The sequence below is a fragment of the Pleurodeles waltl genome, chromosome 8 (assembly GCF_031143425.1).
Source record: "Pleurodeles waltl isolate 20211129_DDA chromosome 8, aPleWal1.hap1.20221129, whole genome shotgun sequence".
In the NCBI taxonomy this organism is placed as follows: Eukaryota; Metazoa; Chordata; class Amphibia; order Caudata; family Salamandridae; genus Pleurodeles; species Pleurodeles waltl.
Genome location: NC_090447.1, coordinates 320,663,677 through 320,680,409, shown reverse-complemented (window position 1 = coordinate 320,680,409; position 16,733 = coordinate 320,663,677). Strand labels below are relative to the sequence as shown.

The following is a 16,733-nucleotide window of genomic DNA, read 5'->3' as shown; positions in this document are numbered from 1 at the left end:
CATTTGAGAATTGGTCCTTTCTACATATGATTGTACTTGCAGAGTGATGTAGATTATTTGTAATGAGAAACGGAGTAATCCTTTAGATAATGATGTGGAGCTTCGCCAGTAACAAAGGCTTTCAGTGGATTGACTGGATGCCTTTTCACAAAACATTGCTAATTTACATTATGAAAATCTTGATAGATTACTTCATTCCATGCTTATCTACTGCAATTAAATAATTAGTAGTAGCAATCAGTCTTCTTGAGTACATTGAAAAGTGCAGTGAGACTTCTAAATAGTTGACTGATATTTATGAGAAATATGATATGATGCAAAAATCAGTGATCTATGTGCTATGTAGCAGCATGTCAGTCTTTTTTGCCCTTATCACATATCCTCGTTAAAATGCACATTTTACAAAAATATGTTTGCAAACAAAATCTGTTGCATAGGTGCACCTGCCAATTTGCTCATTCAGGTTGGATGGACTAGCAAACCTATCTTCTGCTTACAGTAGGTGAAAAGCAGTAATAGTTCCAGGGTTCATGCCTTTATATTGTTATTGTGCTTTTGGAACTCATGGGTAGGAGGCATATAAATGAAAAGGTCATTCTAATAGTGACTGTCTCTATCCAGTTCTGGATAATGAACCTTATGAAGTTGATACTTTGCTAGTGATTTAGGAACATTATCCTTCAACACCCAATCTCATCCATCTTTTAGCCCACCCTTTAGCCCAATCTTCTATCCACTGAGTAACTATGTGCTGAACAACCAACACAAAATCACCAATCAAGCAAGAGAATTCTCATAAAAAGTCAGAATTGTGTGACTACACTGTCAACATTTGCTAATATTGTTGCAAAGCTTTGCTTGGCTGGGGCTGTTATGAAAAGTAGGGATTGTTAAACAAAATGAAAAGATAAGGGTCATAGGTGAAGAAAACATTGCAGCAACAATATGTGTTCTTGCGTTTCCTTTTTGTAGGATCTCTTTATTCAGACAACACATTTCCTGAAGACAAAAAGGATGACAGAGTGTTACCAGGCCAAGAATACACCTACGTGTGGGATATATCAGAGGACATTGGTCCTAGCGAAGAGGACCCTGTTTGTCTCACTTACAGCTACTACTCTCATGAAAACATGGTGGAGGATTATAATTCAGGGCTGATTGGAGCTTTGCTGATATGCAAAAAAGGTAATTTTCCATTCTGTTGAATCTCATCTCTTGATTTTTGTCTTCTTTCTCTTTGGAGGACTGGGGTGTTATTCAGGGTAAGATATAGGTACCTCTCATGACATAGGCCCTCATTTTGACATTGGCGGTAAAAACCGCCTACTGCTGTGGCGACTGCCGCCAAAAGACCGTCGCAGCGGCTACCAGCCATCTGCTGTATTATGACCACAGCCGGATTTCCTCCACAAGAAGGGCGGAAATCCAGCTGTAGCCATGCCGGTGGATGGCGGTAAGAGGGTGCTGCTGCCACCAGCAGTGCCACGCCAGTAGACCGCCGACAGGCATATTATGACCAATAATACGGCCTGGCGGTGTTCTGCTGGCACAGGTACAGGCACAGGCACAGGTAATTCGGGTCTCCGACAGGGGAAGAGGGTGTTGTGTGTGGGTGTCTGTGAATGTTTGTGTGTGCGTGGATGCTGGTGTGTGTTGCGTGTTGGATGTGTGTGTGCATGTATGGAGGTGTGAGTGCGTTTATGTTGTGTGATGTGAATGCATGTCTGTGTGTATGTTTGTAAGTGTGTGCAGATGTGTGTGTGAATGGATGTGTGCATGAGTGGAAGCATGTGATAATGGGTGTGTGTATGCATGTGTGTGCGTGAGTGAGGGGGGCGTGAATGTATGGTGGGTTTTGGAGAGGTGGGGGGGCTTTGGAGAGATAGAGGAAGGGGGGGTTCCTGGAGAGGGGGAGATCCCTATCAGTGACAGGGAAGGAATTCCCTGTCACTGATATGGCCTACCGTCATGGTTTTCGTGGCGTTACGGCCGGCTCGGAAACCATGTCGATAGGCAGGGTCATAATCCTGCAGGCGGAACAGTGACGCCCACCGGGCCGATCGGAGTGGCACATTTGTGGGTTGGCTTCAGCCAACCCGCCAATGTCACAATATGGCGGTACGTACCACCTGCCTGTTAGCGATACTTACCGCCACATTAACACCGACCGCCGGGGTCGTAATGACCCCCTTAGTGACCATTCTGAGGAGTGGAATAATGAACAATTGTCACAAATCGAAATAGCCGTACATGTCATGAACTTGTACTGGCCTCTGTTGATCTTAGCAGCAGCAGACAGAAAGGTCCATGTGTTCCTTTGTGGATCGCAGGCGTCCTTCGCCCAGTGTGCAATCAGTTGAGTTGCACTATGGACATATTGAGTGGGTGAGAACCTCTGTTCATAAGTAAATGGTGAGATATGGGCGCGTAAATCATCTAAAAGGCAGAGGAAGTGGGCATTCGAAGGAGGGTAAGCCTTGGATGTTCATGGGCACTAACAAATGTTCTTCTTTTTGGGTGCACACAAACATTTTCCTGACCCATTCTCCCTCTGAGAACTATCAGATATTCACTCCTGTTAAGGGCAAAAGTAAAATCAATTTCCAGGATGGAATTGGGCATTGGGATAAACTTAAAATTAGTAGGGGTTTAGCTGAAGTATTTTTGCCTCAGGCAACAGTGTGGGCCTGATTACGATCTTGATGGATGGGATACACTGCCACAGATGTGACGGTTATCACATCCGCCGTATTACAAGTTCCATTATATTCTATGGAACTTGCATTACAGCGGACAGGATATCTGTCAATTTTGTGGATCAGTATCCTATCCGACAAATTTGCAATCAGGCCCCGTGTCTTCTGTGGAGAAATAATATGAAAAAACTGCAGTTGCACATTTGCAAAGATCTCTTTCCCTGCAAGAACACAGCCTTTCTCATGCACACAAGTACACTTGTGCATGCAAACAACCCTTTACATGTACACAAGTAGTTCACAATGTTTTCTAGCAGTACCCCTGACAAACTATGACTGTTGCAGATTTACAGAAGAATTATTGGATTTGTTAGTGAATTCCTAAAATTCAGACATCTGTGTCCATGAAAAGTAGCAAACCTATTGGTGCGTGTTTCTGTGTTTACGGCTAAAGCCCTCTTTTAGAAACAAACATTGTGCATGGAGTGGGAGATGACCACAGTGCTGGAAATAAATGAGGGACAAGAATCCTAAAGGGCACCAAAGTCACAACCTACTGAGGAAGGACTGCTGTTCCCTTTCTTGTTTCAGGTAATACCAGACATTAAGGGGATTGCACACATTAATAGAAGAATGAAAACTATGAGAACAAAATTACCATAGCACCAGATTGACCTTCACAAGTCAACAGCATTAAGGATATTTGTGATGCAGAAGTGTGGGAAATTGAATTGATGAGTGGAAAAATTGCTCAAATGAAAATTGTGAGAAAACAAATTCATAAAGCATGTCTTTTTGGCTCAGTTGTTCAAAATTATGTTTTTTATTTTGCCTGCCTAGGAAGTCTGAATAGTGATGGATCACAGAAACTATTTGACCGAGAATTTGTGCTCATGTTTTCCGTATTTGATGAAAGTAAAAGCTGGCAAAAATCCACATCTATTGAACAAGGATCAGCGATGTACACAATAAATGGGTACATCAATGGAACCATACCAGGTAGGTGGGAATGTTTTCATTAGAAGCAATGAAAAGGTGTAATTGCACACTTAAATTATTCTTGATTGTTGCCATGTAGAATTCTCCACAGTAAAGAAACCCAAAGTGCAACTTTAAAAAATTGGATTATTATTTGGGGTGAGTGACTGCCCTCCTCAAGGAATAATCACAAACTTTATCAGGGTGAACCCTCAAAGTCCATAATTTAACAGGAGCGCAATGCCTTGGTAACTATGGCTAAGCTAAGGCAGTGTGTAAAACATTTATGAAGTACCAAAGAATAAAAAAGTTGAAATACAACCCAATAAAAACCCCAAGCCAAATTAGAAAAATAGAGTGAAACATAAGAAAAATTAATTAACAAGATGACACCAATGAGACAACAATCAAAAAGTGGACCTGGAAATATGAATTCTAACCTTTTTAAGGAGGAACAGTTCCAAGAAGTACCAAGTACCAATGATAGTCAGTGGTCATGGTAGACCGTGGACCTAGGTGCACTATGAGACTGCCAGAGATGGAGTGAAGGTCAGATACATCACCCAGGTTCCTTGTAGTAAAAAATGTTACCTTCTGATTCAGGGCCCAATTTAACGTCTCACAGACAGGATTGAATCCATCTCTAAAGTACTCAGTCTCCATGAGGGAGTGCCCAACCACCAAATTTAGGGAAGTCCACCTGCCCAGCGGACATCTCTTGCAGTGACATGAACTTTTGTCAAACAAGTCCATTTCTCTTCTGTTCTTCCATAGGTTCAGGAAGTGTTCTGAATTGGATGCCTGAAGATGCCACATTTATGTCTAGAACGAGCTGAAGGGTGTCAATGACTCCTGGGCACACCCTAACTGACGTGGTAAAAGTTATAGTGGCCATCTCTACCCGCTTTGCCCATTTTCAAGATGGCAAAAATCTTTGACCACACTCCACTTGGGCTCTGAGGACTCAAGTGTGTGTGGGGAGTGTACCATGGTAATACTAGTCTCCTCTCACCTCTGATACTAAAATCCAATTTGAACCAGCCAATGTACCTACAGTAAACCGAGAGCCAGAAGTACAAAATGAGCCTTTTCCAGCAGATGCACAATAATTGATTTGGCAACCTGTTTCCCTTTCTCTCGAGTGCACCCCCACTATTATATTCAAGACCCCAGAGACAGAACTCTGGTAGGGCAATTAAGGGTTCATCAGCAACCTGACAGTGAATATGCAAGAATGTCTTGCGATCCTGTTCTCTGCTTTCCAAGTGTGCCTCAAATTCTCATATGTAAAGCTACGAGACCTGTCAAGCAGGATTTGACTCTCTAATGTAACCCCCACCCAGGGTATTTGACAAGGTTCAGAGGAGTCATCACTACCCATTCAGGTCAGACTATGGTTTGCCCCTGGGAAGCATTTTGCGCCTTTTTCTCCCCTACTCAATGCTAAGCTTTGGCTGGGAGAAGTTTGAGAGCAGGAAACATTTTAAAAGTTACTCTTGAAATTGATTTTTAATAACTATTACAGTAGTTGTTTATTTATGTTTTATGGCATGTGTGGCTGTAGATACACATGCTCTGCGTACTTCTGCCATCTAGCGTTGAGTCCGGAAGGTTCCAAGTTGTTTTTCTTCAAAACGTCTTTTGGGTTACAAGGTGAAGGGAATCGTCCCTTTGCTATTAATGCACATGGGCATCAACTCCATTGTTAGATTGTTTTCTTCTGCTGTCAAGTCCAATCATGTTTCACTGAGCTCTGGGTAAAAATCGTCTTTTTGGACTCTTTCCGCTCAGGATGCATCCCCCACCTTTGATTTTATTTTTGAACTTGGATATTCCATTCCTTGCATTTTGGGACGAGGTGAAGTCACCCGTTGGATTGACGCACTCTAACAGAGGCCATCTGGGTTGCACCCTTCAGGCCGCCATTTTCTCAATTCGACCAGCTCGAGAATGTACTCCTGATGGAATGGACTCCTTTCCATTTTTTTCTTAAGTGTCATGCAGAGTTCCCACAGACTGACCAGCACAAGGTCTGCAACCTGTGTTTGTCCCTGGACCCTGAAGAGGAGGACTGCAAGGCTTGCCAGTTTTTGAGATCGATCCAAGTAAACTTTATGGGATCAGAGAGACAGCCGCTATGAGATGCAACTACAGAAGGTCGAAGAGACACCCGGACATCTTTAGAGAAAAACATGTTGCTTTGGAGCCGGCACCAGAAATACAAGTGGCCTTGGCGTCTCAGGAGGGAGCCTACTTTGGTCAAGGACTCTGATTCGGATCAAGATCTCCCTCTGGCGCAATGTACAGTGAGTACAGGTTCCCCTTCCCTGTGTTAAAAAAACAACACCTTTCGGTGTAATAAAGGCTACTGGGCCACCATTGCTGTCAGGCCATGGTCGGCACTGAAAGACTCATTGTGATGCCCTCCCACAGAGCTTGGTGCTGAAACCAATGCCTTAACATACCATCTCAGCTCCAAGCCAAACAACTTCCGCTTCGATACCTACAGCTTCAGTCTCCCAGACAGCCCCGACCACCACAGCACCAAAAAGACCGGCACAAGCTACCTCGTTACCAACCGTTTTGGCTTCAAAACATAAGAGCACTTTGGCAGTGAATACATTGAAGATTTCACAATCTTCGGAGCCAAGCACCTCCATTGAGCCCATCCTCCGTAAGCTAAAGCAGCATTTCAACACCAAGTAGACACAGCTTCATATACACCGACAGACTGGCCGTGACTTAGTCAAAGCTGTTGTTACAACCCCCTCAAAGAGACAGCTTTTGTTTGAAAAGGCCATTGGTGTGCCTGTTCCCTCTGCCAAGGGTAACAGGATAAAGACTCTGCTGCTGTACACTCCCCTGTACCTACCTCTCCTTCAGCACCTACATCACCTATACTACTTTCGACCTCAGCTACTCATTCACAGGGTGACCCTTTTGATATCACCCCTCAGGGTTCCCCAATTCTTTCAACATGTGATCAGGTAACAGGGGATCGACACCCTCCCATTCTCACATTACACTGGCCCTTGGTCAAATTATGACGTGGATCCCCACGCTGATACCCACCCAGATGTCTACACTGCCGGGCTATCTCTCCTAGATGATACCACCTCCTTTCAGGAGCTTATCAGTAGGGCAGCCACTTATAACCAAGTGTCCTTAGATAAAGAGGCATTGAGGATGATTTCCTTTTTGAAACCCTCTCCACATTCACAGGGTAACACAGTACCTGCCAGTACTGAAGGGGAGGGTGAGGCACTAGGGCACACATCATTAAAAAATGAGTGGAAAAGAAATATAAGGCTTCACCCTCAGACCCTATTTTTATTAGCGGTCAGATTCCCTCTGATTCGTTGGTGGTCTCCAATGCTAGAAAGTGAGCAAATTTTCAGGCTGCTAGTGATGCTCGACCTTTGGACAAGCAGAGCAAGCTTATTGATGCATCCGGTAAGTGGTTGATGCCCAAGCCACCAACCATTGGAGAATAGCACCCAAGGGCTGCTAGCCACATACAACTGTGTCCACTGGGACAAGATGGAGGATCTCCTTCAATGTCTCCCAGAGGAGCACAGGAAGAGGGGCCAAGAGATTGTTAGTGAGGGACAGCTAATATCTAATAATATTTAAACAAAATACTAATGCACACTGTAAAAGTAATCCTAGAGTCCATATAGATGTATCCCATGTAAAATTATTTATTTCACAGAAGGAAATAATCAGGGTGGTGATAATTCCATCATTTGATGACCTTAGTGTTGACTTACTCAAATAATGGTAGGAGCTTTTATTACTTTACTATCCATGATGGACATCCTTATTCGGAATGCCTGTCACAAAAGAGAAAAATTGCTTATGGACATTTCAACACTGGAATCAGAAATCAGGGATTTCAATTTCCCTGAGGCAACTGAAGGCTTAGCAGGGCCTCAAGACGTATGACTTTATAGTTTTTGTGAATTGTTTCACCAGGTTACATTGTGTGCATTCTTGCCTTACCCGGGCCATTTCGTCACCATAGTAGGTTCTATCCTTATCTAGTTTATTTCCTTATCCAACTTTTGAATACACCACCCCTTTTAATATCCCATTATTATATTTTTTATAGTTTACTTTTATTTGCATCCCACTTTGATTTGGTGATAAGGATGCAGCAGATTCAGCATTCTAGGTACATTCCTTATTTATGGTTCGTGTTTGCATGATCCAGCCTGTGCATAATGTTGATCATTAGGCACAACTATTTATTTATTTGCCTATTTGTCTTGTCTCTACTTTGGGTAGCACTCTGTCACCAGGATCTATATCAGAATGTATCCACTATGATGGGTTGTTAGCACTTTATATATTGGTTAACTGGCATTTTTTGTAAAATGGCACTGGCATCATGGTTTTCTGCATGCTTCTTATAATTCTCTGGGTCACATATTAATATATTTATTTAAACATTACATTCACATATATTTCTCCTCTGAGGGTATTCTGCCATTCACAGTATCAAAACTACTGTAAACATTTTATGTATGTTTATTTTGTTTTTATCAAACAAATCTCATAATTGGCAGCATTGATGAAGCCCAGGAGGATGTGTCCCTACTGATCACTTGACTGTGGTGGATCATATGGTTTTTTCCTTCTATGAAATAAATCATCTTACGTGGGATGCATCTATGTGGACTCTAGCATTACTCTTACAGTGTGCATTGGTATTTCGTTATATAGTTTTCCGCTCTGGAATTCCAGGCCAGTTTTCTACAATGTGGCAAGGTAGTCTTACCGATATTGCACCTGTTTCATGCCATTCCTTTGTTCATTTCTGTTGAATATGGCACTAAAGCTTTTGGCTATCATTGGATGTGCAGTTTATTAGAGCATTGCCACCATTTCTTTCTTTGGTATATACTATATCTAATAATTCCATCTATTGTGCTCTAGATTCTGCTGACACAGCTGCCAGAGGAATAAACTCAAGCATCCTTTTGCGCCGACATGCGTGGCTGTGCATATCCAGCTTTAACCCTGAAGTGCAAGGTACCATTGGATAAGGAGCACCTCTTTGGCCCACATGTCGACTAGGCACTCGATAAAATTAAGAAGGACACTAGTTGCTAAATCAGTGGGTGCCCTGCAAAGCCCTGCTTCACGTGGGTCCTTTAGCTGGCCTTCATTTAAACCGGCCTCCAAATCCACAGACACCTCATCTCCCTATCGCAGAGGCCAAAGGCAGACATCCTCCTTTACGGGCTTCCATAGGGGGCGCTACAGGGGAAATAATAATAAAGGAAGAGGCAAAATGCTCTTACTACATGGCTCCTCAACTGCCACGAAGCAGTGACTCCCTTTGCCTTCCCACGACTACTCAACACCTGTCGGGGGATTTCTACAACAATTTCTCCCTGCCTGGAAAAACATAAAAACCGATCAAAGGGTGTTAGATATCCAACATGGTTACTGTCTATAGCTCACTTCCACACCTCCAAACATTTCCACTCACAAACGCTTTCCAGAACACATCAGTCAGCTCAAACAGGAAGTTCAGGCTCTCCTGAACAAAGGAGCCATAGAACTCATTCTTACACAACATCAAGGGACAGAAGTATACTCACTGTACTTTGTGATCCTCAAAAGGATTGGTCCTTAAGGCGTATTCTAGATCTCAGGCCCTTAAATTATTACATCCTGTCAGAGCATTTTCACACGGTAAAAGTTCAGGACATGATCCCACTACTTCAGCAAGGCAATTTGCTCACAGCACTAGACTTAAAGGACCCCTGCTTTCACATCCATATACAATCAGCTCAGTGCAAATACATCAGACGTGTGATATCAGACAACCACTTCCAGTTCAAAGCACTCCTGTTCGGGGTAACTACTGCTACACAGGAGTTCACAAAATGTCTTTCAGTGGTAGCAGCTCACTTGTGCAGAAGAAATATTCACGTTTTCCCATATTTGGACGACTGGCTTATCAAAACTAGCACTCTCAAACTTTGTCCAAATCACATCCAAGTCAACATAGCCTTGCTTCATTAACTAGGCTTCACTATCAACTTTTACAAAATCTCATCTTCAGCCTCTTCAGATCCAACCCTAACTCTGGGTTGTTCTGAGCACCAGCTGGGATTAGCTTATCCAATGCAGGAAAGGAACAAAACTTTCAAACACAACTTTTGTGTTTTCGCACCAGTTATAAAGTCACAGTAAAATGTGGCATAAGACTTCTAAGCATCTATGCCTCTTGCACTGCCATAGTGCCAAATTCCCACCTGCATAAGCGTCCCTTGCAGGAATGTCTTGCATGTCAGTGGCCTCAGTCACAGGGTCATCTGAAGGATCTATTGGTGGTAGACAGCCGCGCTCATGGCTCTTTGAAGGGGTGGAACAAAAACAACTTGTTCAGCGGATGACCTTTCCAAAACCCTGTACCTCAGATGCTTCACAGACAGGATGAGGTGCTCACCTTCAGGATATCACAGTCCAAGATCTCTGGAATCCCAAAAACTGCAGCAAGCACATCAGTTATCTTGAAATCCTCATTGTTCAACTAGCACTAAAAGTGTTGACACCTCACTTGGGGCCATATGTACAAACACATTTTCCCATAGACATAGAATGGGTAAAACTCTTTGATACATCTGGCCCTTGATCATCAAAGTTTTCTTGATCCGCACAGACAACATGACAACCATGTATTATGTGCAGAAACGCAGGTGGGGTGGGGGGTCACATTCTCTACTATTGTCTCGCCTATTGCAAATGATCTAACAATGGACCATTCACCACAACATCCACCTACTAGCCGAACATCTCGGGGGGGGCACAACAAATTTGGCAACCTCCTCAGCAGGATGCAACAACAAGTCTACAAGTGGAAAGTCCTGCTTCCCTGTTTTCAAATGTAGGGGGTTCCAGTCATAGACCTCTTTCCTACAAAAGAAGAAGCAAAATGTCCAAACTTCATCTCTAAGGTCCCGTACCCTCCGTCCAAGGGCAATGCTCTATGGGTGAACTGGTCACGGATATTTGCCTACCCTTTCCTGCCTCTCCTTCTCCTTCTGTTCTGGTTCTGAAGCTTAGGCAAAGGTCCCTCACATTGAGCCTGATGGCCCCAACATGAGCCAGGCAACCATCGTTCACCACCCTTCTAGAACACTCATTAGTTCCTCACAAGAAGCTTCCCCTCAACCCGGACCTTTTCACTCAGAACCATGGTCAAATTAACCAAGTCACCCAAATCACAAGGAATTAAATCTTGCGATATGGTTTGTGAGGTCATGGATTTTGTATATCATAACCTGCCTCAAGAATGCATGGGTATTCATTCTTAAGGAGGTACACACACCCTCTATTAGTGCATGTTATGCAGCAAAATAGAAACTTTTTATCTGCTAGTGTCTGTCCAAACAGTGGGACCCCTTCATAGTCTCAGTGCAAGATATTGTTCCCTACCTTCTTCATTTGCAAAAATCAAACTTAGCATACACTTCCACAAGATTACATTTGGCAGCCATAGCTGCTTACCATCAGAACAGAGAGCATTCTTACTTTTTCAAGATTCCAGTCATTATAGCTTTTACGAAAGGTCTCAAGAGAGTGAGTGCACCAAGGAAACATCTAGTGCCTTTTTGGAATCTTAATATGATACTCACCTGACTCATAGGTCCACCATTTTAGCCTTTACATTCATGCCCTTTTCATTTCTGTTCGTGGAAGGTGGCATTTTTAGTTGCTATCACTTTGCTTAGATGTGTAAGTGAGCTCCAGGCTTTTACCCTGCATGAACACTTTTTCCAAATACCCAGGGATAAAGTAGTTCTTTGCACCAACCCTAAATTCCTGCGAAAGGTGGTATTCCACCTTAATCTATTTGATTGTCTTCTTTCCACAACCAGATTCTGTTGCTGAAAGAGCTCTCCACGCTTTAGACATTAAAAGGGTGCGTATGTTCAACACTGATAGAACTAAAACCTTTCGAAAGACCAGTCAGATTTTTGTTGCTTTCTCCCCACCATACAAAGGCAACTCTATATCTAAATCCGGCATAGCCAGGTGGATCATTAAACGTATCCAGCCCTGCTATGCTAAAGCCAAAAGGACATTACCTGTTCCTCCTAGCGCGCAGTCCACTGATAGAAAAGGAGCAACCATGGCCTTTTTAGGAAATATTCCCATAGCTGACATATGCAAGGCAGCTATTTGGTCTACACTTTCACCAAGCATTATTGTGTGGATATCTTAGCACGCCAGCAAGTTAATGTAGGACAGACATTGCTACGTACACTTTTTCAGACTACTGCAACACCCACAGGTTAGTCACTGCTTTTAGAGGGCACTCTTAAGCACTCAGGGCCAGATGTAGAAAGCTTTTTGCATGGTGCAAACTGCAAAAATTGCAGTTTGCGCCATGCAAAAAGCCTTTTGCGATGCTCATTCACAAATTACGAGTCGGTACTGACTCGCAATTTGTGAATGCGACTCGCAAATAGGAAGGGGTGTTCCTTTCCTATTTGCGACTCGCATCGCAATTCAGAGTTCGCGGTCACAAACCAACTCGCAGTTACCACCAGTGTCACACTGGTGGTAACTCATTCGCAAAAGGGAAGGGGTCCCCATGGGACCCCTTCCCCTTTGTGAATGTCAACAAAAATATTTTTTCAGAGTAGGCAGTGGTCCTATGGACATACCCAACGTCACCGGACAAGTGGTGCCAGATATATCCAGTCCCCCCACAGTAGAGGCCCACAGTGACGACAGCAGCTCTGCACACCTGGATCTGTATGACCAGCTTGGCCCATCAGGGACCTCTGGACAGTCGGTTCCCCTGCCACAGTCACAAACCACCACAGAGCCTCCCCCCTCAGGAGACACCACCACAGCACCCACCCAGCGGGCCCAACCCTCTGTCCCCAGGACACATCAATCAGCAGTGTGTCCACCACTGCAGGGACCCCAGGCAAACCCACCAACCCAAGACAATCAGGGACCTGGGGTCAGTGGCAGTGGGCACACGGTTCAGGGAACAGAGGCACAGGATTACAGGGAAGCTGGGAGGACTGCTGTGCGACTGGGGGAGGACAGGCCCAGGAAAACCCACTTTCCACAAGGCACTCTCCAACATCATGGGAGCATACCATAATTCCCTGGAGACCATGGGCACGCTACTGGCCAAGTTTCAGGAGACCCAGCGGCTGCAGGAGGAACACTACATGGGGATCAGGGAGGACTTGAAGTCCATCAACACCACCCTGGTCACGATTGCAGGGGAGCTGGCAGACCTGGCCAACACCATGAGGGACACAGTGGCACACAAACGGGCCCCTGGCACTAGCCTACACAATGAACAGCCCTCCACCTCCGCCTGTGCTAGTGGACAGGAGGCCCCGCCACAGGAACAAGAGGCCACCAGCACCCCACCCCCTGCAGAAGGAGAACCACACCGCAAACGGTCCCTGAGATCCAGGAACAAGACAGAGAACATTGCCAAGACCCTCACCAGGAAATAAGACTCTCCTGATTGTCATCCTTTTGTCCCACTTGGTTACCCTGACAACCTTGACCTGCCATCACTTCCCTTCCTGTGCCCCCATGGACAATGCACCTGTGAGACCAAGAGACTGAATTCTACCATGGACATTCCTACACCATCACCCCAGGGCATTGCACACCGCCTCCACTTGTTAGCACAGAAATAAACACCCTTAAATCACAAATCAATCTGGAGTCAGTCTGTAGTTTCACAAATGTGTAATTGCAACCTCTCATAAATATAGCAATGTTCATGTCCACATACCAATGTTACACGGTTGTTGGGCAGCAGTAATCATAGCAGAGGGCACAAAGTGCGACCCAGATCTGTGAAATGGAAAGCCAAAGTGACATGTCAGGGTCCATACACAGAGGTAAAAAGGCAGATTTATGCTATGTCCACAATGTAGCTGCGCATGTGTTTCAGCAGGGCAGATAACACTGTGGACAACACGTTAGAGAACATTGGCTGTGACATCCCTGATGCCATGGCCACTGTTGTTTGAAAGGAACCACTGGCCAGGAAATGGAGTACTGACAGGCCCTGCACTAGAGGGGGGGGGGGTTCCTGTGGGATGGCGGATAGCTGACATCAACTGGCTCCAACTGGGCACACAGTTCCTGGATTGTGGCACGATCAAATCTATATGTGATAATGATGTGTCTGTCTTCCATTGTCGACAGGTCCACCAGGGGTCTGCACACCGGAGGATGCTGCCATCTCATCACCTGCCCGAGCGGAGGTGCCCTATGGAGGAGAAGGGGGAGCAGAGGGTCATACACCACATAGGTTTCACAAGGGTGTTTAGCACAATCGTGATATAATCGTTGTGTGCCTTTGTCTGTCTGTAATCCTGCCCAAAGGTGCTCTGTCGCAGTTATTTGGCTTGCCATGTGGCCCCCCTGAAATGGCGGCTGCCTGACCTGTAAGGAGGGACAAGGGGAAATGAGGTAACTGAGCTTGCGTTGTCCAGCGTTGCGGTAGGCGGTCGAAGACTGCTGCGCAATCCAGCATTGGTTATCATTGGGCCCTATGGGTTCCAGGAGCCAAGGACGATGTACGCCGGCGGTAACGGTACGCACCACTGCGGACGGGACCGCCATTTTTTAGCTTTTCACTCACTTGATACCTGACCTTCAACAGGAGAGGACCTACACTGCAAGTGCTGCTGTGACCTGCGTCTGGAAGCGACAATAGCTACAGTGTCTGGGGAAAGGACCCTTGCCTTCACTGCGGAGGAGCTGGACAAACTGGAGGATGGGGTCCTCCCCCAGTACACGCTACTCTACGGTCCTCCAGACAAACAGGTGAGTTAACTGTGTGCATGGTGGGTGGCACATGATTGTATGGAGTGTTCTGGATGAAAGAGACAGGGGGGGCACAGCCCAGCATGTGAGGATGGTGAGTGTATGTTTTTGTGGGCCAGGGTGGGAGGTTTGTGGGCAATGAGTGAGAAGAACCGGACGGGGAGTAACATCCAATTTTTCTTCACTATTTCTCTAGGTCAGCGCCCACCAGAAGAAGGGTATTTGGCGTGCCATTGCCAAGGAAGTGCGGACCCTGGGGGTCCACCAGAGTCGGAGCACCCACCGCCGGAAACGATGGGAGGCCTGTGCCGCTGGAGCAAGAAGATGGCGCAGGCCCAGCTGGGGATTGCCTCCCAACATGGAAGGGGTGCCCATCACATCATGACCCCCCTGATGTACCGGATTCTGGCGGTGGCATATCCTGAGTTGGATGGGCGCTTGGGGGTATCACAGCAGCCACAAGGGGGTGAGTACAGTCTCATTCAGCTGACTCTGTGCGCTTTACAAGGTGTTTGGGTGGGGGAAGTGGGCTGTGGGTTCCCCTAGGCCAGGGCAGAAGCGCCGAGGTAGATCCATTGTTTTGCAGGCTCACTGCCACTCCAACCCCAAAGGTGATAGTTGCCCTCTACACCTAGTTAGGCTCCTGTGGGTTCCAGCTGTGCATCAAATGGGTCTAGGCAGAGTCCCCCATAGGCATGTGCTTTTCCCCTGCACTGTTAGTGCATGCGCTAGTGCATAGGGCTGCTTCCCGTGTGTTGTGTCCGCCAACGGTAGTGGTGTTGCAGGCATTGACCATGTTTCTCTTCTGTCTCCCCCCCCCTTTTTGTTTTGTCACCCTGTCCTTGTGTGCATTAGCATCATCTGGCGGAGGAGCATTGGCACCGGAGCAGGAGGGAGCTGCAACCCACATGGCCCTGAAGGGTGAATTTACGGAGTCTGAAGGCACCAGTGGGACGGAGGGCGAGGGGAGCTCCACGACGGGGATGGGAGCAGACACCAGCGACAGCGGCTCCTCCTCTGATGGGAGCTCCCTTGAAGTGGCGGGCACCTCTGTGCCCACTGCAACAACAGGTACAGCTGCCACCCCCCCTACCAGCACTGCCTTCCCAGCAGCCCCTCATTGAGTTACCCATGCCCGCTCACCCAGGAGGGTGGGCATCTCCTTCGCCCCAGGCACCTCAGGCCCTGCCCCAGTAAGCCCTGCTGCCCTCAGTGAGGAGGCTATTGACCTCCTGAGATCCTTCACTGTTGGGCAATCAACCATTTTAAATGCCATCCAAGGTGTTGAGAGGCATTTGCAGCAAACAAATGCATACCTGGAGGGCATTCACTCTGGCGTGGCGGCCCAACAGAGAGCATTTCAGGCTCTGGCCTCAGCACTAATGGCAGCCATTGTCCCTGTGTCCAGCCACCCCCCTCCAACCTCCACTACTGAGACCCAATCCCCTCTACCTCCACCTAACCCAAGCACACCATCAGACCAGCATGCACACTCATCAACACACAAGAGTGGACATGGCAAACATAAGCACATCATCCCAGAGGCACTCACACAAGCACCATCCCCATGCAGACACACCAACATCCACTGCCTCCACTGTGTCCCCCTCCTCCTCTCTCCCTGTCTCGTCGCCACTCACACCTGCATGCACTACATCCTCAGCCACTACCTCCATCACCAGCACGCCCATCACCACACACCGCTCATGTACACTCACCCCCCCACTACCGTGCACACTTCCCCTGTGTCCTCTCCCAGCGTGTCTGTGAGCCCTCCTCCCAAAGTACACAAACGCAGGCACACACCCACCCAACAGCCATCCACCTCACAAAAGCCTCTGGCCCATGCACCTTCACCCAAATTCAGCAGACGTACACCTCCTACAACCACTACCTCTTCTTCCACTCCCAAACCCCCTCCATCTCCCCGTCCCAGTGTGTCTAAAAAACTTTTCCTGGCTAACATTGACCTCTTCCCCACACCTCCCCCACCCTTCGGCCAGGATGTCTGTGTCCCAGCCCAGCACCTCAGCCACCAAATCCTCCAGCACTGTGGTCTCAGCAAGTCCATCGCAGGCGGCACCCATCAGGGCTGACAGTGTGCCACCTAGCGAGGCCAAGGATCAGCCCATTCCGCCACCTGCCAAGGTGAAGAAGGTGCCCACATATCGTAGGGAAAAGCCGCACTAACCACCCAGCAAGGTCTCCTCCAAGCCAAAAGGG

The 16,733-nt window shown here is 46.6% G+C and overlaps 1 protein-coding gene across 1 annotated transcript in view; it reads left to right on the top strand.

Annotated features, from left to right (window-relative positions):
- The window catches only part of F5 (coagulation factor V), a 728,300-nt gene that overhangs the window by 157,675 nt on the left and 553,892 nt on the right, over window positions 1–16,733 (top strand). Inside the window, exons 4-5 of the mRNA XM_069204171.1 lie at window positions 973–1,185; window positions 3,537–3,695. Of these exons, the coding sequence (XP_069060272.1) occupies window positions 973–1,185; window positions 3,537–3,695 (372 nt within the window). The remainder of the gene's footprint in view (window positions 1–972; window positions 1,186–3,536; window positions 3,696–16,733) is intronic.